The sequence below is a fragment of the Egretta garzetta genome, unplaced genomic scaffold (assembly GCF_000687185.1).
Source record: "Egretta garzetta isolate BGI_Z169 unplaced genomic scaffold, ASM68718v1 scaffold343, whole genome shotgun sequence".
Classification (NCBI taxonomy): Eukaryota; Metazoa; Chordata; class Aves; order Pelecaniformes; family Ardeidae; genus Egretta; species Egretta garzetta.
In genome coordinates, this window is record NW_009259038.1 from 603,243 (window position 1) to 626,716 (window position 23,474).

The 23,474-nt window shown below is 42.9% G+C and overlaps 1 protein-coding gene across 1 annotated transcript in view; it reads right to left on the minus strand.

Moving 5' to 3' along the window:
- Positions 1–10,776, minus strand: part of LOC104122742 (MLX interacting protein) — a 34,435-nt gene extending 23,659 nt beyond the window's left edge. Inside the window, exons 1-6 of the mRNA XM_035890470.1 lie at positions 10,771–10,776; positions 3,537–3,592; positions 3,176–3,282; positions 2,774–2,859; positions 1,448–1,537; positions 1,137–1,178 (exon numbers count right to left, since the gene is read on the minus strand). Coding sequence (XP_035746363.1) covers positions 1,137–1,178; positions 1,448–1,537; positions 2,774–2,859; positions 3,176–3,282; positions 3,537–3,592; positions 10,771–10,776 — 387 coding nt within the window. The remainder of the gene's footprint in view (positions 1–1,136; positions 1,179–1,447; positions 1,538–2,773; positions 2,860–3,175; positions 3,283–3,536; positions 3,593–10,770) is intronic.
- Between the last annotated feature and the right edge of the window lie 12,698 nt (positions 10,777–23,474).

The following is a 23,474-nucleotide window of genomic DNA, read 5'->3' on the forward strand; positions in this document are numbered from 1 at the left end:
ACAACTTCAGCTCGCTGATTTGAGCAACAACAGAAAACTTCAGAGGAATACCACAAAAACAAAGGGTTTTGCCCAAAAACAACCTGATGTTGACTAGAAGGCCAGAAGACAAAATAACTTCACCAACACTTTCCAGTTTCACTAATTACACGCATATTTTTGTAGTTTAACGATCCCTTGGTTTGAATAAAGATTTTAAACTAATACGCACAGCAAAAACTCAAAGCAAACAACTCCTATCTTGAAGTGTATCCGAATCTCTGAAATGTAGCTAAGTGTAATTGCAACTTGACTTTGCACAAGATATGTTGACATTCCTGTGGGCACTTTTAGCCCACGAAAAATACCACGTAATGTGACTTGGCTTACCCGTCCTTCACTACGGGCTAAGATAAATTGCATTGCCTTGCGTTTGCTGCAGACTAAAAGCACACACAGTCAGGTTCTTGTGGCTAAGATAACATGCAGCTGCAACTACACCAACATACCATGATGGTGCATTGGAGCTCATGGCCAAAACAGCTGAGAGTTTTGTGAAACTGGAACAGATACAGATTTATGCTTAACTCCAAAAAGAAAAAAAAAAAAAAAAACCAAAACCAAAAAAACAACAGTGCTTCTGATCATCAGTTTATATCCCCAAAGTAGGTTTGATGACTTTAAGGGGCATACTAAATGGTGATACCATTGTTCCTTTAAACATTTTGCCTTTTTTAGGATCCTGGCACATTATTTGCCACTGTTGTGGGCAGCAGGAAGATCTGTAACATGTAACACAGACATCTTCACAGATCCAGTTACACAAGCGAGGCAGTAGTGCCAGCTACAACTCAGTAACAAGATGAAACAACGTGCCAGCCCTCAAAGAGATTGCTCTTTCTGGGCACCCAATACTAATTCTCAGTTCTTCTGTCATAGCACTTTACATTCAACCTCTCCACCATCCAATTCAAGCTACAAGTCTTACATTACTCTCTAAGGCGCATAAACATTAGGGTGTCTAACCTAAATCGAGGCTTAAGCAAGATGCTTGTCTTTAGATTTTAATCAATGCAAGCTACTGCATGTTAAAGCTTTGTTACTTATTGCAGCTTCTACAAGCATAAATGCTGCCACTTATCAGTGGTATTACCTACCCTGACCAAACTTGAAAGATCTTCATCTTTATGTTTCTGTAACTGCAAAAAGAGAACAAAACAGATGTTGAAGTCAGAATAGGTCCTGTATATGCCAGTAGACAACCTGATTTTGCAGAACTTTTAAGACCCAATCATGCACAATTAGACCCTGCACAATAATTTTTAGTTAAGTGGGACTAACCAGATGAATATGCCTGTACTTGCTTATCTCTTAAGTATTCTTGCATGTTAGCAAAAGTGACATTAAAACTCAAAAAGCAAATGACCAAGTTCAGGTAAGCTACTTTTAACTGTGTAAACCAACAGACCCTTTTCTTGAAGTATGTTCTCCACTTGTGGTATTCCCTGATGACTATTTCGATTCTTCGTTTCCAGTATTTCCCTTCCGTTGCAATGGCCTGAGAACACAAAGACATACCATGAATCACACAGAATCACATAATGGCTGAACATCCAATACATTTTCAAGCAAATATTCAGGCAGAAAAAATGCAAAAGCAAGTATGCTAATTCTGTTTAGGCTCACATATCAGCAGCCCACGCTGTCCCAGAGTTCAGCTATTATAGAGCAAATCTGACAGCACTAACTTCATCATTCCCACAATAAACAAACAAGATGTGATGTCTGACTGCATGGTCAGCATCTCCCACACCAGCTCAACCATAACCAATAGTTAAGAGATGGCAAAAAAAAAAAACCCCTTTAAAACAAATTTACTAAAATATAATGTACAAAGCCTACGACACTGTTGCGCAGAGAACAGTCAAAGAGAATTTCCCAAGGTTTCAAGAACATGCCCAGACATACACAAAAGCTGTTAAGAATGACACAAAGCAATAGAAATCTGATGTCCAGCTCTGGGAGAAGCATGACCTCGCATGCCACATACTAAGAGCAACAGAAGGACCAGAATAATGTGGGTCTTCAATGTATCACAGATAGCAGTGTATAAGTTGGGGACAGCAGACTAATGAGAGCCTTAACAGAACTTTCTTGTGTTCGAGGGTCATCTTTCAACACAAACACGAACACTGTTCTTTCAAAAACCTGAGATGGTTCCACAAACTCCTTTTGAGTTATAAATTATGCTAGAGTTATGCAGTATAGAGTGCCACACGTTGCCTCACTGGTTTTTTGCAAGGAGGCAGAGAGCAGACATTAGTTTTCATTTATGTTTACACAGAGAACAAAAATGAAAGTATGCAGACTCATATTCACTTTTTTTGTGAAGTGACCTTGACAGAGAAAAAGAAATTGCATGTTGTCTAGAAATCACACCTCCTCGATTAAATAAAGATACAGAAAACTCTGACAGGGTCACTTAGATCAATTGTGGAAACAGTCATCACTGATTTCCCACTGACTTCAGGAATCTCCAGCCCGAAGAGAGCAGCAGCTGTCAAAATCTTAACTATTCAAATTGCACTTCTATGACCTATGTTTCACTAAACTAGAACATAAGAACTAGAAAACAGACATAAGTTACACAGAGAATAAAATGTCCTTCTAGTTGCACCTTGATCATCTCAATACAGTAAACTTAGAATTGCTATGCTGCTCTCACATCTAGCAGACAAGAAAGTCGTGTTACAATCTCTAGAGCTCTTTAGTCTGTTCCTCAGGTTTTACATACCTCTGGCCGACGATGTTCATCTACATCAACAGAGCCATCCAGTGGAGTCACAAAATGGCATACTGGATTCTTGCGCTTCTCCAGGTCTGAAACAGGAATGAAAATCTGAGTGCCCAGCACATGCAGGCTCTGCAGAGAGCCCTGTCACTTCAACGGCAAGATGTGGAAAAAAAATTGGGGAAATCACAGGCTGTGTTTGGACCGCTCAGTACAGCCTCTGTGAGGACATCTCTAAGAAAGCACTGATCCAAAGGCACCGCCATGACAGCCTCCGAGACATCTGGGCCTTCAGCAAGTGTTAGAGCTTTTCACTAGACAGTAATTTCAGTTCTTTCTTGCTTCTTACATATGCGTCTTGGAAAATATTTTACAGCAAGAGACACAACCAAGCATGATACTTACACTGCATGTACCATGCCCTCCAGATGGCGTTATTGAGACGGATTTTATCTCTCCACTGAAGTTTCAAGCCTTTAAAGTTTTTCCATTTTGGTGAAACCAGCTTTCCACTGAAATGAAACAGAGAGCAAATGATTCTCATGTCAGGTTTTCTCTTGCCAGTCCTTTCAAGACAAAGCATCCCCCTAAAGCTGCCAAACTGTCAACAGAAAAAAGTACAAGCCACACTTGGCCAGTGACAACTTTTGCCATGGCTTACTGACCTAGGTGCCAGAGAAGAGTCCCGTTTTCAAGACTCCTTCATGCTCTCATCTGCCTGCTAACAGCTGGTCTCACAAGTCTCTTCAGCTTCACCCAAACTCACTTTTCTACTTGCCAGTATCCCACCTTCTCAAATGCCAGCCAATGATCTTTCATCAACTGAGAAAAGATTGCTCAAAATTAAGCCCAAAACCTGGCCTAGAGGTTTTTCTGCATTTGGCCACATACAGTTTTGGCTTGGATTTTGTTCAGGAGCTGGATGAATTCAACACAAGTTCCTTTCTACAGTTCCGTTCTATTTTCCAGGTTGGTAACACTGGGAAGGAAGAATGAAATGCCAGCTCTGGCCCAAGAAAAAACATCACCCACCAATTCTACAGTGCTGGTAAACACAGCTGGGCACACAGCATCAGTAACAGACTAGAAATTGTAACTTTCCTCCAAGGAAAGGGAAGGCTGGAAAGAGAAATAGCTTATGTATGAACAATCTTGGGAGGTGGGAGGGAGAAGGGAAGAAAAAAGAAGCAACAGGGACTCCAGTAAATACTGTATAAACACAAACTACCCAGCCCTTAAAACACACCTTTATGAATCATTAATCCATACTACTGACAGAGCAGAGGAAGTAGGAAATAATGTAGTAAACCTCAAGCCATAGTCTAAAGTATAGGTATTGTGCCTATCCCAGGTTCTCCCTCTCTCATTTTTTGTGGTTGTAGCCATACATATTCTGAGTTTATGTCTCTGTACGTTGTTTGTGCATCCTTGTTACAACAGAAGTGGCCCAGCAATACAAATTGCAATCAATACGACAACACACGCAAAGGCAGCAGGTTCGTCTTGAAAAATTATGAGCACCAGGTCAAGAGGTTAAGGTCTTCTGTAGTGAAGAGTACACAAAAAGAGCGACAGGAACAACATCACCTCCAAACGCTTCACCCTCTCAGAAGAGATCACCGAGCTCCTGGTCAATCGGGAGCGACTTCTACCACCAACTGCAGTGGCACTCGAGACAGCTGTACTAGAACTAGCCTGTGCTAGGGCACTAGGTATTTGCTATCATACATTCAGTACAAGCGAACTCAAAAGAGCTGAATTATTCTTCCTTTAAAGTCCCTATTTTACATTTAAGCTCCAAAGTCGTTGTGAGAATAGGAAGTACACTCTACAGACGTGCCAGGCACTTCCCTTGGCTTGCCCAAGGCCATGCAGAGGGAGGCCTGAAACTGGAAAACTGCCGATTCCCGTTTCCTGCCTGGTCTGGGAAACCTCCTCAGAGCAGCTCTTTTTAAAGAAAACGTGCAATAAAACTTGTAATACTATAAAGAAGTAAAACATCCTCGCAGCCTATGCAACAGCAGCCAGAACACCAGAGGTGTCAATAACATTAAACCACTTTCTTCAAGTATCTGGCTTATCATTTCTTTTCTCCCTTGCTAGCACCACAACTGCTGTTACCACTCAGGTATTCCCACAACCACGACAGTAACAGATGAGCAAGCGCCAGACCTCAGTAAAGTGACAGGTAAAGAAAAGACAGCTCTGCTCTTTCAATTTTACTACTAGGTATCACGCCAGTTGTAGCAATAGGTTAAATCACCATCAGGTGAGCTGTTGCTCAGTAGTACAAAGATTTTTTTGTGCTCCTCATCCTCTTTAAAAATAAACTGCAGTGCTTTTATATGCACAGGGAAGTGGGTGTAGAGGCCAGATATCAACTGCGCTAAAAGGACAACTCGCAGTAGCAAGAGAGCAGGTAAGCGACAAGCCTGCGAGTCCTGCGTTCACCACGGTCCACGCCCGGCTGCCCTTCAGGGTGTATGCTGTCTGCTCAGCCCTCTCGGCTATGCTGCGAGGCTCTGCTGTGGCCTTTGGGGCTCTGGTGCTTGAGAAGAAATAAAAGCACAAACAAAATTTGGTACACAAAATAGAACATTGGCTCCCTCTCAGGCAAGTGGACTTGCTGGGGCAAGCAACTTCACTGACTGGAAGTAATAGTAAACCATGTAAACTATTAGCAAGGAGTAGAAAATCCAATTATTGATGTACTTGTGTTATTCTCTGTAGCTGGGCTCTAAGGCACTCCGTGCAGCCACACTTTGTATGCTCACTGAAATCTAGGAAAGCCCTTCTGGATTTTTTTTTTTTTTGCACTAGAGCACCCATATGCCACTCTTTGAAATACATCTCCCTACCCCCCACTTCTGAGTTTCAAGACTCTTTCAGTTTATGGAAAGATCTCCAAATTAAGTATTTTACCTCACTGTTATCCAGCTGCTGTGGGTCAGGGCAGATTGTGACCTCCATCTGTTTAACATTTTCCCCATCTCTGTAAACTATCTCATCACCTTCAGTGTTCACTGCACAGCCAACTCTGCCACAAGATTATTGAGTATCTTGCCTTATCATTCCTTCTAAATGCAGATTAAAGCACATCTTTTTCTGTTTCTCATACGTACATTAACAGTTCGGAGGCAGGAGATAACATGCTGATGCATCACTAACACTGACAACATGCCCACATGCCTTTGACTAAGAAATCTGTCAACTTAATGTTCATCTCTTCGTAGCTCTGTGTGACTGGACAGTTTGCCAAAGCTGTAATAAACTCTAATAATCTTCACTCAGAATAACAACAACGAATGCTTTTCTACAAAAATCCTGAAAGGAACTGTAATTAATTCTTGCACACTCTTTGCATCTTCAAAGAGCCAATTAAAACTGGAATTAAAACACAAATAGTTTAAAACATTTTCTATTACATTCTTACAAAATGCTAAACAAAAATAGTCCATCAAAAGAAGGAAGTGATTAAGAACCTATTCTTAAAATAATTATTATTTTTAGTTCCCATGGGAGCAAAGCACAAGTCCAGCTTGAGGTCATAAGTGAAACAACTTCAGCCTCAGTGGAGAGGAATCAGCATGAAGCTGACAATAATATTTAGACACTATTCCAAATTCCAAAGTCACTGGAAAGTCAATTACTTTGCACAACACCGTGACTGACAGCAGCTGCCCAACTGAAACCCATCTTCAGATTTTTAAAGCAGCAAACCAACAAAAAGTCCAAATGGAGACCCACTGGCTGCTGCTCCTGCCAGCTCCCTGTCTCCTAAGACCACGTCGACTCCTACAAGAAATGCAGAGCTCCCTGCCGACCAGCTAGACAGTCACAATGTACCTGCGAGCACAAGACACCAGTGCACACGTGGTCCTCGCTCTTTCTACAACGGCTGCTGCAACTCTGCAGGAGGGCTGCTTCCAAAGAGGGGAGGAGGAGAGCATCGTTTGGACTTGATGATCTTAAAGGTCTTTCCCAACCTAAACAGTTCTATAATTCTATCCCAAGCGAGGCTTGGACCAAATTCTCCATGGTACATGCTGGGACAGCTGCATCCACACCAGCCAGTGGCATGACCTAGAGGATGTTGGTGCCACACAGCCGGTGCCCGAGGAGAGGAGCGCAGAGGGAGCCAGGCTCTCGGTTGCATTCTGCAGGGGTCGTTGCTGCCAGAAGCACAGGATGTGCCAGCTCACATAAGCAACGCTGGAGGAATATGCAACTTTCATATCTTCATCACTATCAAACACAGATCAAATCAAAGTGGCTGAAAACCATCTGGTGGATGATGTACAATACATTCCAGCAGTTCAGTTCAGTCTCCCATGTAGAAATCTCCACTTCCGGAGACCAAGTGTTCTCAAGTTATTTGATCACAGCAAACCAACTAAAAAAGCTTCAGCTGAACAGCCAATGCAGCTGGAATTCCCCTTGGACACAGGTACACGCTTTGGAGGAGTCACAGTGTTTTCAGAAGAGAAGCTGCAGACAATTGAGGCTGCGACTTCCATATGCTGCAGCTTTCACCTGAGTCCTGGGAATGCCAGGAGAGGCTGGAGTCCATTCCCAAGTTTTTTTTATGTATTTTTTCCCAGTTCAGGAGCTACCTCAGGCAACTGAGAACCAAGAGGGCAGACAGATAACACAGCACTGATCTGTTAAGAGTAACACAACACTCTCCATTTTTAAAATTCCAGTGAAAGCAGCTGTGTTTTAAAAGCAATTACAAACCTTCAAACATCACAAGACTTGCGGCGAAGTACAAGAACCAGACGTCCATTGTGAGAGCATGACCCCACTTCCTTAAACACGTTTGACTTTGAAATTTTTCTTTGATCAACTGAAATGTAATTAGGGAGAAGGTATGTATCCTAACACAGCACAGAACAGATTTTACCCTGGCAATGCCCATTTTTACACAGTTTGGATTCTGAGACCGTCATAATCTTCTTCTATGTCAGTAAGACCCAAAATAAAGTGTTTCAGGCACACACAGGCAAACAGTACCTATGAAGGGTTCTTACATTCTCATCTCCATAGATTTTGTTTTTTAAAGACTGTATGTTAAAGGGTCGCCTTCCACCGGTGATTAGCAATGAACAGCTTTTTAAGTGTATGGCTAACAAATATTATCTAGAAGAGCAGTTAATGAATGCTCTTGCAGAATATTTTAGTGATGCTTTTGACTCAGTAGGGACAAGGCAAAGGGGCGACCTTCTTCCTTATGAGGTACGGGGCACGTGAGATGCCATTCACAGCTGTTAGGATGGCTTCAAATTTAAACCAGTAGCTCTCTGTAACACTGAAAAACCATGCAATCAATAAATTCAGCAGAAAAACTCCTGCTGACATCAGTAGAAGCATGATCCAGCTCTGATATAAGATGACTCACAACAGAAGAATCCCCTGTTCTCTCCCCTTAAATCAGAGGATTTTAAGATGGACTTGGGTCAGCATAAAGCCACATGACATAACCACCCTCTGGATTTGGACAGAAATGGACATTCATCTGTGTGCAAACCCAGAAGAACTTTGGGTGTTTTTTTCATTTCTAACTAGAATTAAGAAATGCTAGCATTTTAAGAAACACTGATTTCTACTAAGAGCACCGGAGGGGCAGAGACAGAGAGTTTTAAATATTAAGATAAATTCCACCCAAACCAAGACAATCTCAGAGGGCTGCTCTGGTCAGCTTACAAAATCTCTATTTAATAGATGGTTTAAATACATGTTGAATAGATAGAAACTATATAGTATAGTATGGCAGAACTTAACAGGTTTTATACAGCTGAAATGCTTTATTAAGCCATTTCTGATTCAACTTGCAGTTCCCCATTTTTTACATACCTCAGAAACGGTCAAAACCGTACCACAGCATTATGTTTCAAATCCTTTCCTAATAGAAGACAACAGGGAAGACTTTGCTGTAAATATCAGTCTAAAAAATCCCCTTCCCCCATTCAGAAAATAAATTAAGTTCATTCTCCACACCATGGCACGCAAACATTGCTAAAAGGAATTTCAGCTGGCAAGCTATCTTGCGACTGTACTGAACGAAACGCTGCACAAAATAAGAGGTCTTTAAAATACCTTGCGAGGGAAGAAATGCAGGATCGCTTGCTTAGAAATAAGGAAACAGCAAGACTGATTTATACACCCATGGCTACGAAGTGTGTGAGTGGCAGCTCTAGAAGTGGGACTTTTTTTTTTTTTGACATGCCACCCTACTCTGCATGTAAACCCCTCATTTTCACCCTCACACCTTTCACTTGTTTGGATATGTAGGGGTGAGGAAAATCTCTGGCTAGAGTCAGCTCTCTAGCTCAGAAGTTATTTTTTCCTTTTGCACTCAGATAGCACCTGGCCTAGATCTATCGTACATGGAATTTAAACATAAACCTCTGAGCGTCGCGGCTCAGATTCCACAGGCCTGACCCTGCTGCCCAAATATATATTCTCAGCAAACACAGCAGATACCTTGAAAAGCAGCTACTGCAGACCTGCAGGGATCACTCCTCATACAGACCATAGGGGTCTTGTGTACTATAGTTATTTTGTTTTCAAATCTGAATTTTGTAAATTCAGTTTACAGTAACGAGCTACAGAAATGTATTGCGTTTTCCTGTTTAGTTAACAGATTCCCACTGCCCTTGTGCTAAAAGACTTCTCCTTTTTGCCTTGTTAACTCCTGCCTCAGAACCTACTTCCTCTGTGCCTCCTCCCCCCAATTCCTTCCCGTACATGATCATGCAATAGTTCGAGATAGACTAAGATTTTTCCTTTTATTGCAGGTGATGGTGGTGAGGCTCTTAATTTAAGCAACAGAAAGAATAATCTGATTTGATATTACAGTAGCTAAATAGATTAGCTTTCTCAGCAACACAGAAAAGGAAATTTTTGGCTTCTCCCCAGCATTTTTTTTTTTTGAAGGCATGGTTTTAGTTTGTTTTTTAATCTCCAATCTGTTTTGTTGGGGAGTTGGGTCTGTCAGCTCAGCTCTCCAAGAGCCAAAACTAACAGTATTTCCCCAAACAAAGGTTCATTCAGAGAATCAGATTATATGCATTGTGTGCTGGAGCAAAGAGGCAGGCAAGTGAAACAAAAACATTCCTACACTGTGTGAATGTGTGTAGGACTTGCGAGGAGGCCATGCTTTAGCATCTTACTATTCGTACCTACAAAGTTAATCCCAGCTGCAGCCCTAGGATATAAATCCCAGGCAGAGCTCATTTTAAAAGCAAGCATTAGGGCAGCTCATTTTCTCGGTTACCTAGTTCATCCTCCTTACCCGAAATCCTCCTGCAGTAGCGGACTCCAGGTTTTTGGAGGGATGTTACATTGCTCAGACTCCACAAATGACAGTAGGGAGCTTTGTGCTGAAGTTACATCGAACATTTTAAAACTAGCAAACTCTCCCCACTGTTTGATTCTTTAGTCTTGAAGACAGAGATACTAGAATGGACAAACATTTTTCCTCTATCATGAGCATTACATACTAAGAAGTGTTAGAAAAATAAAAACCAAAGTTATCCACTGGCAAATTGGAATTGTAACACCTGCCAAGGAACATGTTATCTAGACTGATTTCACCCAGGAAGGCTGAGGTATGCACCTCCTGAAAAGGAACAGGAAAGTAAAAGATCAGTCATACAGCAGAAGCAAACATTCCTGCCGCAACGAATGCACTACAAACCTTCATTTATTTATTTTACAAATTAAACATTATTTTAAGCAAAGATTGGAAGTTTAACTTAATTTGCATAAATGAAGGTTTGCCGTGTCTGGGCTCTTGCTCTGATAAAGACCATGTCTACACTGGCGACTCACAAATGGACCTGGTAAGCGCGGTGGCACGCTGAGCACTACCCTGGCTTATACCAGCAGACCTGTGCTTTGCCAAGGCAATGTAGCTGCAGCCTGCTCAGAGAAAAGCAAGAGCTGAAAAACTCACGTTTTGAGAGTATTATCACTTCTGCACTGACAGCTTTTCATACCGCCATTACGTCGATCGAGGAGAGGAGTTTCACGCTGTACTTATAGCCAAACATAACATGGCCAAGATCTGCTGTATGAAGAGGAAGGCTTGCAGGCAGCTGGGAAGGACCACTGGAGAAATGCTTTCAACAGAAGCAGGTTGTATGCAAGTTATGAAAGGGTGAAAAGAGCACTGAAACAGCACAGGGCAAAGGGGAACATAAAGAACAGTGCAAATATCAAGGAGACTTGGAGGCTCTAGTATCCTTCAGCCAGTGTCTATTTAAAGACTCAGAGTATTTAGACAGCTTCTCCTTTCCAGTCAGAAATCAAAGGATATTTCTAGGAATGTTCCTGCTTTTCAGACATTTGTCCAACATTGACTCATTTTACTACAGAACTGAAACAGCAAGAAAACAGGAAAAGCTTCATAAGTAATGCCACTAGTATTTCAGTCCAAAGGCTGAGGAACAGGCATCACCATCTATTTCTGCTAACTCCTGAGCAAAACTTCTCCTTGATCCCTGCCATACTTAAGTTTGCCCATCTACAAGTCATGTACTTTGTAACTTTATAAACATTAAAACTTTATAAAATGTCACATACTTCAGCTTTCAAAATTGAAGACCTTCAAAGAACTACCAGAGATACCACCATGAAGAAAGACACTGACATACAGAACTAATCAGAGAATCATTTGATTGGAAAAGACCTTTAAGATCATCAAGTCCAACTGTACCTGTCCACCACTAAACCCTGTCCCTAAGCACCTTGTCTACCCATCTTTTAAATACCCCCAGGGATGGGGACTTGACCACTTCCCTGGGCAGCCCATTCCAGTGCCTAATACCCCTTTCAGTGAAGAATTTTTTTCCTAATATCCAATCTAAACCTACCCTGGTGCAACTTTGAGGCCATTTCCTCTTGTCCTATTGCTTGTTACTTGGGAGAAGAGACCAACCCCCCACAGCTCCTCCCTCCTGTCAAGCAGTTGTAGGGAGCAACAAGGTCTCCCCTCAGCCTCCTCTTCTCCAGGCTCAACATCCCCAGCTCCCCCAGCCGCTCCTCATCAGCCTTGGGCTCCAGACCCCTCCCCAGCTTCGTTGCCCTTCTCTGGACACGCTCCAGCCCCTCCATGTCCTTCTGGGAGTGAGAGGCCCAACCCTGAACCCAGCATTCAAGGGGTGGCCTCACCAATGTGGAATACAGGGGAAGGATGACTTCCCTGGTCCTGCGCCACACCATTCCCGATACAAGCCAGGATGCCGTTGGCCCTCTTGGCCACCTGGGCACACTGCTGGCTCATATTCAGCCAGCTGTCGACCAGTACCTCCAGATCCCTCTCTGCCAAGCAGCTTTCCAGCCAGTCTTCCCCACGCCTGTAGCGTTGCATGGTGGTGTTGTGATCCAAGCGCAGGACCTGGCATTTGGCCTTGTTGAAGCCACACCATTCCCGATACAAGCCAGGATGCCGTTGGCCCTCTTGGCCACCTGGGCACACTGCTGGCTCATATTCAGCCAGCTGTCGACCAGTACCTCCAGATCCCTCTCTGCCAAGCAGCTTTCCAGCCAGTCTTCCCCATGCCTGTAGCGTTGCATGGTGGTGTTGTGATCCAAGCGCAGGACCTGGCATTTGGCCTTGTTGAACCTCATACAATTGGCTGCAGCCCATCGATCCAGCCTGTCCAGGTCCCTCTGCAGAGCCTTCCTACCCTCAAACAGATTAACACTTCCACCCAGCTTAGTGTCATCTGCAAACTTGCTGATGAGGGTGCATTCAAACCCTCGTCCTTGTTAATAAAGACGTTAAACAGAACTGGCCCCAACACTGAGCCCTGGGGAACACCACTTGTGACCGGCCACCAACTGGATTTAGCTCCATTCACCACCATCCTTTGGGCTCAGCCAGCCAGCCAGTTTTTTACCCAGCAAAGAGTACGCCTGTCCAGGCCATGGGCAGCCAGTTTCTCAAGGAGAATGCTGTGGGAAACGGTGTCAAAGGCTTTACTAACTTACACACTGTTTTGAGATCTAGGGTCAGAGGCAAGTACCACTGCTTCCATTTGTCCAAATCTGAAATACCAGGATAGAGAGCAGCTTCCCATGGCCACAAAGTCTGTCGCTGGCAAAGCGAGGACAGAACGCCAGCCGATCATATCCCAGCCACACCCCTCATACTAGAAATGCTACTTGCAAGAGTAAGTTTTAGCAAGGATTAGATTCACTTATTTCAATTTACACATTCCCCAGCTCTCGGTGAATTTCCCAGCATGACAGAATAATTCATGAAATATTTTAATATGCTCAGTATGCAAATCCTATAAAGGTAACACTGTAAGAACTAAGCTGACCTGAACCTGCATTATCATTTTATTTGACATTGCTGCTTTTCAACTTATGTTTGATCAATGAACAAGACAGAAGAAAGCAGTCTTAATTTTTCTCTCACTTGGCTAGAGAATTCAAGACAACATAGAATCCATTTTATCTCTGTGGCAAAAGTTTTTACTGTTTACAAATAAACATTAAAATATTCATGTTGTCTAAACTATCTGTTGGTCAGATATCAGCGTGGGTAAAAAAGTCAGGTCTCCTCAAACCTTCCTTTAGAAGGAAGCATCATTGTAAACATTGTCAATAGTTAAAAATCTTAATACTAAGAGAGTTACAAAACTTCTGCAGCAATACAGGCTTATTATTTAAAAAATAAACTCCACAGGAAATTGTTCTGATTTTTGTTTAAACAAACACTGCAACCCAAAGTTTCTATTCTGGTATAAAACGTTAAGAGACACAATCTGTCATTTAGTTTCCTGGCAGATCAGTTGTAGACGTGGGAAGCATACAAAGTGAAGATTATCACCATTTCTAAGTATTCAGTTAAAAAAAAAATTAAAAAAAAAAAATGTTCATTTGAGGTAAGAACTAGCGGTTTAAGCATGGGCTTGAGCATACACTGTGTAAGTTTAGTACATACTCTATACAGGGGGGTTCAAATCTCAGTTGGAAGTGAACACCAATGCATGTTTAATATTGAATTAAATCCTACATAAAAAGAAAATTATGGTAGTATACACAATCGCTACAAAAGGCAGGAAGCATCTGAATTTATATGTAGGTATCTTTGCACATTTCGTGTTACGAAAAGCCTTTATTACATAGGATTACAAGCAATCTGTCCATATCCTAAGCTTCCGTGTACAGAACAGATCATACGCAGCACATCCTGAATATTTAGCACTTTCGTTGGTGGCCTCTCATGCTGTTTGCTTTTCAGTGCTCATACCTTGATTTATTGGTTTTTACTTAATCTTAACAAGTTCCTCACAAGTGGGAAACCAAGGCATAGCCCTATTAACATTTCATTATCCACTTCTCTGGTCTGGCCAATGTGAGACAACACGCCTAAAGCTTGCAAAACTGCATCCAGTTCCCTTTCCTGACCTTTCACCATGCCAGATGGACCTCCAGTCGACGCTCTGCCCACCTCTACAGTCACGGCTTTGACTAGCTGCCACCTCCAGTTTCTTAGAAAATTACAATCTCACCAAGCATAAAAACAGTTTTACAGGACAGAGCATTCAACTCCAACACCGGCCACCTCCTCACCAAATTTCAAGGCCCTGCTCCAATCCTTAGGGTAATATCATCTTTGAGAAATGATTGGAACTTTTTTTTTTTTTAATGTGGGCAATACATTTTGCTTCAGCTTTATTAGTGGAACAAACTAAAACAACTTTGAACAGTCTTTCACCCAAAACCCCATCGTCTTAGACATGGGAAAGTTGAGATCAAACAGTTAAAACAACCAAAAGTACAATTACACAGTAGGGATTAGTGGGCAACTTTAAGAACAGGAGGTGCTACCAGCGTTGCCTACAGTACTTGCTGGGTAAGAGAGGGGGAAATAAATTCTTTTTAGCATTTTCTACAGTGTAGCTTAATGCCTCGTGTTTTAAAGGACTCACCCTTGTAACAAAATGGTCATGGTATTTAAAGCAGTCAGCATGAAACCCACTCACAGAATACCAGACAGCTGTTCTCCACCTGCAAGCTGCAGGCCAAGTATTGAAGTCAAGGTACTAGAGATGCAAAACTTCAAATCCAACCCCCTCTCCAGTTCCCCTTCTCTCGGGTGCTAGGATTGCAACCCTAAGGCCTGATTACGGCCTTTCAATACCTAAAGGGGGCCTATAGGAAAGATGGGGAAAATCTTTTTAGCAGGGCCAGCTGTGACAGGACAAGGGGTAATGGTTTTAAACTAAACCAGGGTAGGTTTAGACTAGATATAAGGAAGAAATTCTTTACAATGAGGGTGGTGAAACACTGGAACAGGTTGCCCAGAGACGTGGTGGAGGCCCCATCCCTGGAAGCATTCCAGGCCAGGTTGGACGGGGCTGTGAGCAACCTGATCTGGTTAGCGGTGTCCCTGCTCCTGCAGGGGGGTTGGACTAGATGACCTCTAGGGGTCCCTTCCAACCCAAAACATTCTATGATTGCAAGGTTCATGTAGCTCAGTGTTATGCCCTGGGTCAGAACGACCAGAAAATGAATATCCACCATCATTGACAAAGTTGTCAAAATTACTTTTAACACAACCAGCTTGAGAACTTTCATTTAGGGAACACATGCTCTATTCTTTGCCTGAAAGGACAAGACAACAAACATCACCTTTAACATACCTTGCGGCTTTGTAATGTGCAATGGTGCACCCGTAACTAACACTGTGATCAGCAGCCGTGAGGGCTGAGAGAGTTATCAGATTTTCTTTGCTGCATCATCTTCACAGACAGCTTTCTTTTTAGCTCTCTCCCCGCTGTGTGCTTCCCTTTTAGAAAACAGCCACTGCACTCAGTGAACCCCTTCTCACCATCACTTCCTTCTCTTCGTCTTGCCTCCCTGCTGCTCAAACAAGGTTTAGAAGATTTTGGTGGGGCAAAGGAAACATTATATACCTAATGGTGTTGCAGGTGGCGTAACAAGGATATCACTATCAGCTCTACTGTGATCTTTCACAAAATCATTGCTAGGAGGTAGAAGAACTTTCCTACTGCTATCAACTGTTATGGACAACGATGATCAACGTGTTGTATCGATAAACATATCGACAAAGCAACTCACAGCAATACATTTGGTTTTCCTTGTTTCTGAAGGGTTTCCTGCACTCTTTCATGCATGGTGAAAAGTAAGAAGGGATGTTTTTAGAGCAGCTTCAATATAAAGGGAAGTGATCCTAGTTGCTTATTTCACAGGCTCTTGAAATTTTACAGTTCTTCCTAAAACTTGGTTTCTACCACCTTGAAATTTTACAGTTCTTCCTAAAACTTGGTTTTCATCAACCTTCTCAGAATCAGAATATTCATTACAGAGAGCTGTTTTCTGATACAGATGATCAGGAACTGATACAGTCGTCCAGTGCAACTTCCTCCTCATTCAGAAGTATGGCTGTTGGCAAGGCCCCCCCTTGCACAGAGAGCTATGAACATGTCAGGATCCTTTGGAATGTTAAGGCCTTAGCCTAGATTAATAAACTGATCAAGATGTGATGATCCGGGGGCTTTATTTTAAGCACCTAAATTGTGGTTCCAAGACTTTTCACACGCAGGGTTTCTGCAAAACCCAAACAAAACGTATCAGCGTGGTGGATCAGCGCAGCGCTCCGAGCAGCACGCATGCCAACAGGAACCCAGAGCTGTTTACCCCGCTCAACAGGCGGAGAAACCTGAAACTGGCACTTCTGCCACAGAGGATAGCGTAACGTTCTCTGCACAACATTACAAGCCTATAAATACACTGCAAGGCTTCAGGGATCTTATTCTGAAAGCGACTTAAGTGTTTCAAAAAGAAGAGACGCTCCCCCACCCCTCCCCTTGTGAAACAAAGCTTTCATACCAGCTGTCTGCAGTCAACCCCCTGCAGCATGAAAAACACCAGAATTGTTACCAAATTCAGTTACTAAGGGCTCAAGACTGCAACAGCACATATGGTTTATTCGAAGTTTACATAAAAGCTGAACCAGAAACTACACAAAAGACAGAAGCAGACTAAAGGCACTGTTGTGTTACTACTAAAGATGAAAAAAAAATCCCATAGGAAGATAATGTAGGGAGAAAACCCCTTCCAGAGTTAACATAAAACAGACTGGAACGAGGAAAAAAAAGGAGTTAAAAAAATAAAATAAAAGCACCTCCGAAAGGCCATGCGCACCTCACAGGAAGTCTCTACTTTGAGCTTTGTTGGATCTAAGTGCAAACAAGTGCTTTTGACAATGCCTTCACCAAAAGCAGCCCTTCAATGAGAAGTGAACATCACGCAGACCTGTGAAGCAGCAGGTCCTCCTGCCCCTGCTACAGGAGCTGCCACATCTCAAAGCACGGCAGTAAAACTCGCTGGGATTCACCAGTCAAAGACCACAGCCTCCTAGGAAGGTTGAACATTCAGAGAACGAATAGTGGGAAACAGACCTTCACCTCTGGGTCACCAGCTCAAACACGAGCTGCGGAAACATGTCTGCAGCACTGCAGGGGAGGCTCTGCAAGCGACCCTTTGGTAATTAGCTGGGACATGGTGGGGAGTGTAGCAGTGCTTGTGACATCCAATCCTCATCATGCTTCTCCCAGGTGGCTCTCATTGCCCATTTAGGATTGGACTGGCCAAGGGAGATGCCTGGTTCTCACACACAGATGGAGAGAAGATCAGCCCTGTTCCTAGGGAAGTGGGTCCCATCATGCTGAAGAGTTTGTTACTTTATAACGATAGTGGTTATGCTCGTTATGCTGAGCACAGCACAGGGCACTGCTAACGCTTCATAGCAGTTAACTTTATAAAGCAATATTTAATCTCACTATATGCAATGAATGTCAGAGAAAGACCCTGGGTTGCCTGCAATATAACCTTATAAAGTCATTCCCTTGCTCACAGTAACCACCATGGCCCAAGTATCTACCAACAAAACAGTTCAGAAATTCTCACCCCATTCACCCACACACTGGTTAAGTCACAGCTGAACTGACTTATCCCCTTTCCTTACCAAGAACACATTTCCAAATGGACCTGGGTGGTTTGTGTCCCAAAGCGAGAGGCGACTTCCCAAGTAAAACAAATTACAGTATCAGCACACTCCTAAATCTTACGACAAACAAGACAAAAAACCCCATCACTAAATGACCCTCAGACAAGTCTCTTCTTTGAGCCATGTTTTTGTCATGTTCCAAAATCAAAATAAACCAGCATCAACCTTCACTTGGTAGAGTCCCTTAGAATGCTCAAATGAAAAGTAAATAATATTTCTCACGTTTATTGCTAGAAAGAAGCAATCTCTCTAAACTTCCTAGGATCTGTCTCCCCATTTTAAAAAGCCTGCTATATTCACACCGCCTATAATCACCACATGCAGAGGTCAGACCCCAAGCCAATGTGCTAATAAAAACTGCTAATAAAAATTTTAGGCTCCTTAAGCTCCGCTAAGATTTTTACTGGAGATTTGAGTGTTCTACTTGTATGACTGGATACTGAAAACAGATGGGATGCATGCTGTGCTCCTAAACAACAGCCTTCACAGAACAAAAACTTTATTAGAAACAGTAATGAATTGGCTTTTATTGCAAAATTCTGTGTATCTACTCACAAAATCTCTAAGTTGAGCTGTGCTCTTCAATAACATTTGCTGATTTGATAAAGTAAATGAGCAATATCAAATCACATCATTCCTGTGAAGGGTTAACTATTTCACATAGCAAGAGAGACAGACCAGAACATAGGAATGCCTCTTGTTCCCGTGCAGTTTGATTACAGATTACCCCTCATATGAGGAATGACTCACATCAGAGAGTCACTCAAGTCACAAACACACTGGCTCTCTGCTTTCACAACACAGCAGAATATCCAGTACCTTCAGGCAGACGGTTAGGGAAGGCAGCAGCGCAGAACTAGGCTGGTATCACTGAAAGCAACACAAACTGGGCTTATCTGCAGCTTCCAGAGACCAAATGCCGCTGGTGCATACTGTCCCATGCTGCCCTGAAGAAAATGCGTATTTCTGTACCAAGCAAAAGCTATAAAAGGAGAGCACTCTAAAGCTGTAAATTTTATAAGGCAAAAGACAAATCTCTTATTCAGAAGAAAAAAGGTTAGCAAACAGTGAAAGTGTTGCCTGGGATTTTTTTCACAGCTGATACTAAAAGGCTGTCTAGCTCACTCCAGTACTTGGCACCAGAACTCGCCTGCTTTAGCAAGAGCCGTAAGTATAGGTTGGGCCAAAGGTCCAGCTTTCCCATTACTCCATCTCCAGCAGTGGATACATGCCAGTGCTTGGGGAAGAGCGAGAACAGGATGAGTATGTTTGTGTAACACTCCCTACAGCCCCTCAACTGTAAAAGAAAATGGTATTAACTATTATATTAACTTACTTCTTAAACCTGAATTGGAAGAACTACACTGTTTCTTGTTTTGCTGTGTTTATAGACACCTTTTTTTTCTTCCCACCCCTCCACCCCCATACCTGGGTGAGTTGAATATGTGTATTGATTTGGCAGGTCTCTGCTTTGAAAAGGGAGGGATATTGACATTTTTAATAGAGAACAGCCACTATGCCAACTACCGCAATGACTCAGATGCCCCAGCTTTTGGACAGATTGCTTCAGGCTCTCAGCTATTTCGCAATCTCTGCTTTCTATTTTCAACAGGTTTTAGGTGTCAAACATGGTTGCTAATTACCTGCAATAAGTGCAGTTTCCTCCTTGAGGATATTCGTACCTTAGATCAAGTCAGTTCTCCCATCCCAACGCCAGGTTCATTTGAAATAAGCTGACAACGTGCAAAGAACTTCTCCAGCTCTGTAGCAGATCAAAGCATTTCACAACCATATCCACATCCTTTGACTTAGTCGTCCCTTTCTAAAAGTTCCATATCCTCAAACTCAGAAAAGTCATTTTTGTGTGTGTTCTCAGGTCACTAATCTGTTCCCCCCACTACAACCCCTCCTCTCAATTTTCTTTCTCAAAAGCTGTGTTAGAAAGAGCAAAACCAAGTAGATCGTTCCCTTCCACCGCTTTGTGCTTTCCCACATTGGCATGCCACCACCCTATTTTCTATTGAAGTTCTCTCAACTTCCATCCTGTCAGGGACAGATGCTTACCAAGCAAACCGAAAGCTGGACTAAGGTGAAGTATTTGCGCAGATACTAACGTGCAGGAGTTTGAATGTATACAGGGAAACATTTATACCTTCTCTGGACATTGTACGGAATGAGTTAACACGAGAAGCATGATACGTAACATCCAGACCTTTATGTGCTGCCAACAGCCAAGCAAATTTCAGAGCTCATCCCTGAATCCACAATGCAGGTTAGCACAACCAGGACTTCACCATGTTGCCTCTCACTCAAATACAGCATGTTCTCCTGATGCAGGCAGTTGTCACTGTAATTATTATTAGCAGAGCTTGACTTGCCATGGATAAGCTTACTGACACTGCTACAGCTTCTATACAAACTTTCAGAAATTCATCAGAATAAACAGAGACCAACTTAGAAAGTAACAAATTGTATCATTCTTTGCTCTGGAAAATGTGGCAGCAGATAATATCCACATCCTTTGACTGGCAGATCAGGAACGCAACAAGATATTCCACTGGCCTCTTCTGTTTGGCACTTTTCTAACAGCTGCCAGGCCCACGGCCCAGGTATTTCCTTTTTTACTTTTTTTTTTTTAATTTTCCTTTTTACATGAACGCTTTTCCTTTTTTACCTTGTTGATCACTTCTGTCTCTGACACACTGCAAAGTAGCAGTTTTCAATAACTAACACAGGCTACATCAAGTGTCATACCACAGCACCAAAAGTAAAAGTCTGCATAAGAAGAAGATAATGAAGAGCAGTCATGGACTTCAAAGAATAATCCCAAAGAACTGAGAAGCTCTTCGACAATTCATGCTCCATTTGGTCGCTGTCCCTTTGGGAATGGTGTCAATAGCGAAGACAAATAGTGAATAATTTTAACAGCAGCCTGAAATCTGGATGCAAGATGCAGCAAGAATAATTTAGCAGCATAGCCTGTGATGGCTCGCATGCACATTCACACGGATGTACAGTTGCTAAATGGTAACTAAATGCAGTGGGCCTAAGTTATTTTTAAGGTCTGTTGTGAAACCCCAACGTCACTTCTTCCCAGCTGCTCCAAAGACACACCACCACCCCCCCCCCCATCACACAGGCCTGGGCTCTGTATCCACACTCGTGGTTTGATGGTCTGAGTCTCACCCTTGCCCTGCACTAGAATTTCACTGGGTAAGAATTCAACCAAGGCAACAAAGCCCCGGACACAGAGAGGGTGCTGCGGACAAGAAGAATGTTTTGGAGAGCTAGCTCACGCGGGCTGGGAAAGTGCTCTGTCTGTTGGATAGAGAAGTCCCTGCATTTGCTGCAGCCCTGCTAGAGGTCTCATAGCCACGCTGGCCAAGGTCACTTCAGCTGAAGTGTCCTTGAACTGCTGCAGGCAGAGCACCCGTTACTATGGGACCTTGAGGGAAGGGAGAGTAAACAAAGTGGCAGAGGGAAACGGAGGCCAGGATTTCGAGTAAACATCCCATGCTAGAGAGTTCTGAAAACAATGAACTTGACAGATTCCAGCAGCAAAGTGTCCTTCATGCCTCTGCAATGCTTGCTTGGATTTTGTTACACAGACGTATCACTTAAAAAAAAAAACAAACGAGGACTAACAGGCTTCACTGTTGGATGGATCAGTGAAAAGAAAATCCTGTTTATGTATGCTTCTGCAGATCTAAGCAGTAGTACGTGATGCAACCCAAACTGCTCAGGACAGAAGAGTCTCGTATGCGTCTTGCACCCAGCCTGGCAGGACACAGCCCCAGGACCAAGCTCCTGTGTTTACCACACCTATTCTAGTGGCTGGAAGGCTCTGGTGTTCACCCAAGCTCTTGACACAGTTACCTCTGAAGCATCCACATAAGCAGGACTCCTTTGGAAGAACACCAGGGCAGACAGGGCATAGGAGGCAAGCAGTGCAGAGGACCACACGTATACCACACAGAGGGTTCAGAGCAGACTTGCAATCTGCCACCTCCCCCCCCAGATCTGCAAAACCCAAGTATAAACAACGCAGCTGCTGTCTCACTTCCAGAACTAATAATGGCAATCCTCTTTCTCAAAAAGGGTGAACCTATTACTCAAGAGCAAGGCCATTTGGATCTTCTCCTTACCCCCTCGGTCACCCTTAAGGCTCAACTCTTCACTTCTTGTTCTTATTCACAAGCCAACCCTAGCACAAGTAAATCCCACCTAACACCAGCAAAGACAAGACCACTCTTTTCAGACTGAGATGGAAGAAGCCTTTTCATGCTCATGCAGAAACAAAGCTGTAGCAAGCATCAGATCCCTGTATTTGAGTAAGGACAACTCTTTATGGACTAAAGGGGGTAGATCTCTATGAGCTTTCTCCCTTCTCCTGCCAAAATTCTGTCCTTTGTTTCCCAGATCACTGAGAGAATGCATAGGGAAATATTGTTAATCTGCAATTAAAGAGAAGCACAAACAACACATAAGTACTCGACCCATAAAGATATCCTCTGCTTGCTCTGGTGTGGTATAGATGAGCAATAAAGATACTGCTGGAAATCAAGAAATCTCCCACTATATTAAAAAAATGATTTCTCTCTGTATGTAGCAAGACATTTCCACACATAAAAAAAAAATTCAAGTAAGAAAAGGCATTAAATACAGCAAAAAGGACTGCATCCACTGCTTCCTTGCACTATACCACTAGCTAAACTAGAAGTAGAGAGGAGAAAGTCTCTAACCGTATGTTACTGTCGTAGATAATGTTGTGCTGTGAACACAAAACCAAGGATCACACAGCTAACAAGAAGTCATTAAAATCTTCCTGCGCTTTTCAGAAAGTGTTCAATTCATTAAGTAGCACACTTAGCTATGTAAACAATTGAATCCTTTCACTAGCATCACCCTACCTCACAAAACATATCATGGCAAAAGGGTTATCTGTAGGTTAGCAGTGGTCTGGCCTAAACACACTTACAAATCACTAATTAAAGAGAATCAGATTCTTTCACTAATACCCTGCTATATGATAATCCATACAGTGGCCCACAGGCCCTTCCCATCTGGCCTGTCACCTTTTGTCTTACAGTTGCAGAGGAGACAAAGCAGCCACTCCTAACACCCTGGGCTTTGTACCTCCAAGGTACCTTCCAAGTGGTCATGGGCCAGGTAACTGACCACGGGAAGGAATCATTTCACTGCGCCTTGGGCTTCCAATGGTCATCTCCAATCCTGTTTTCTATTTTCTATCTAATGGCACAGCTGGACAGCCCAACTTTAAAAATACTACCGTTTCATAAAGGTAACTGTTCCTGAGCTTGCTCTTAACTAGCACCCTGAGTTTGAATACCTTAAGGTACAAACTGCAATCTGCTAGAGAAGGAATGGCAACCACCCAGCAGCCAACCATTCACACCACATCAGAATGGCCAAGGCATCATTCAGGCTCTCCTTTAACACACACACACACCCCCCAAGGCATTAAGCCTGTAAGAGACCTGTAAGAGATCATCACATGTGTGAGAACAGTAAGATAAACACTATCCCCACAGGAGTTCAAGTAGACAAAGACCTGCTCCATCCAACACTACATTTAAAACAGCGAGGCAGAGCCCAGTGACAGCGGCACATCAAGCCGAGGAAGAAAAGCAG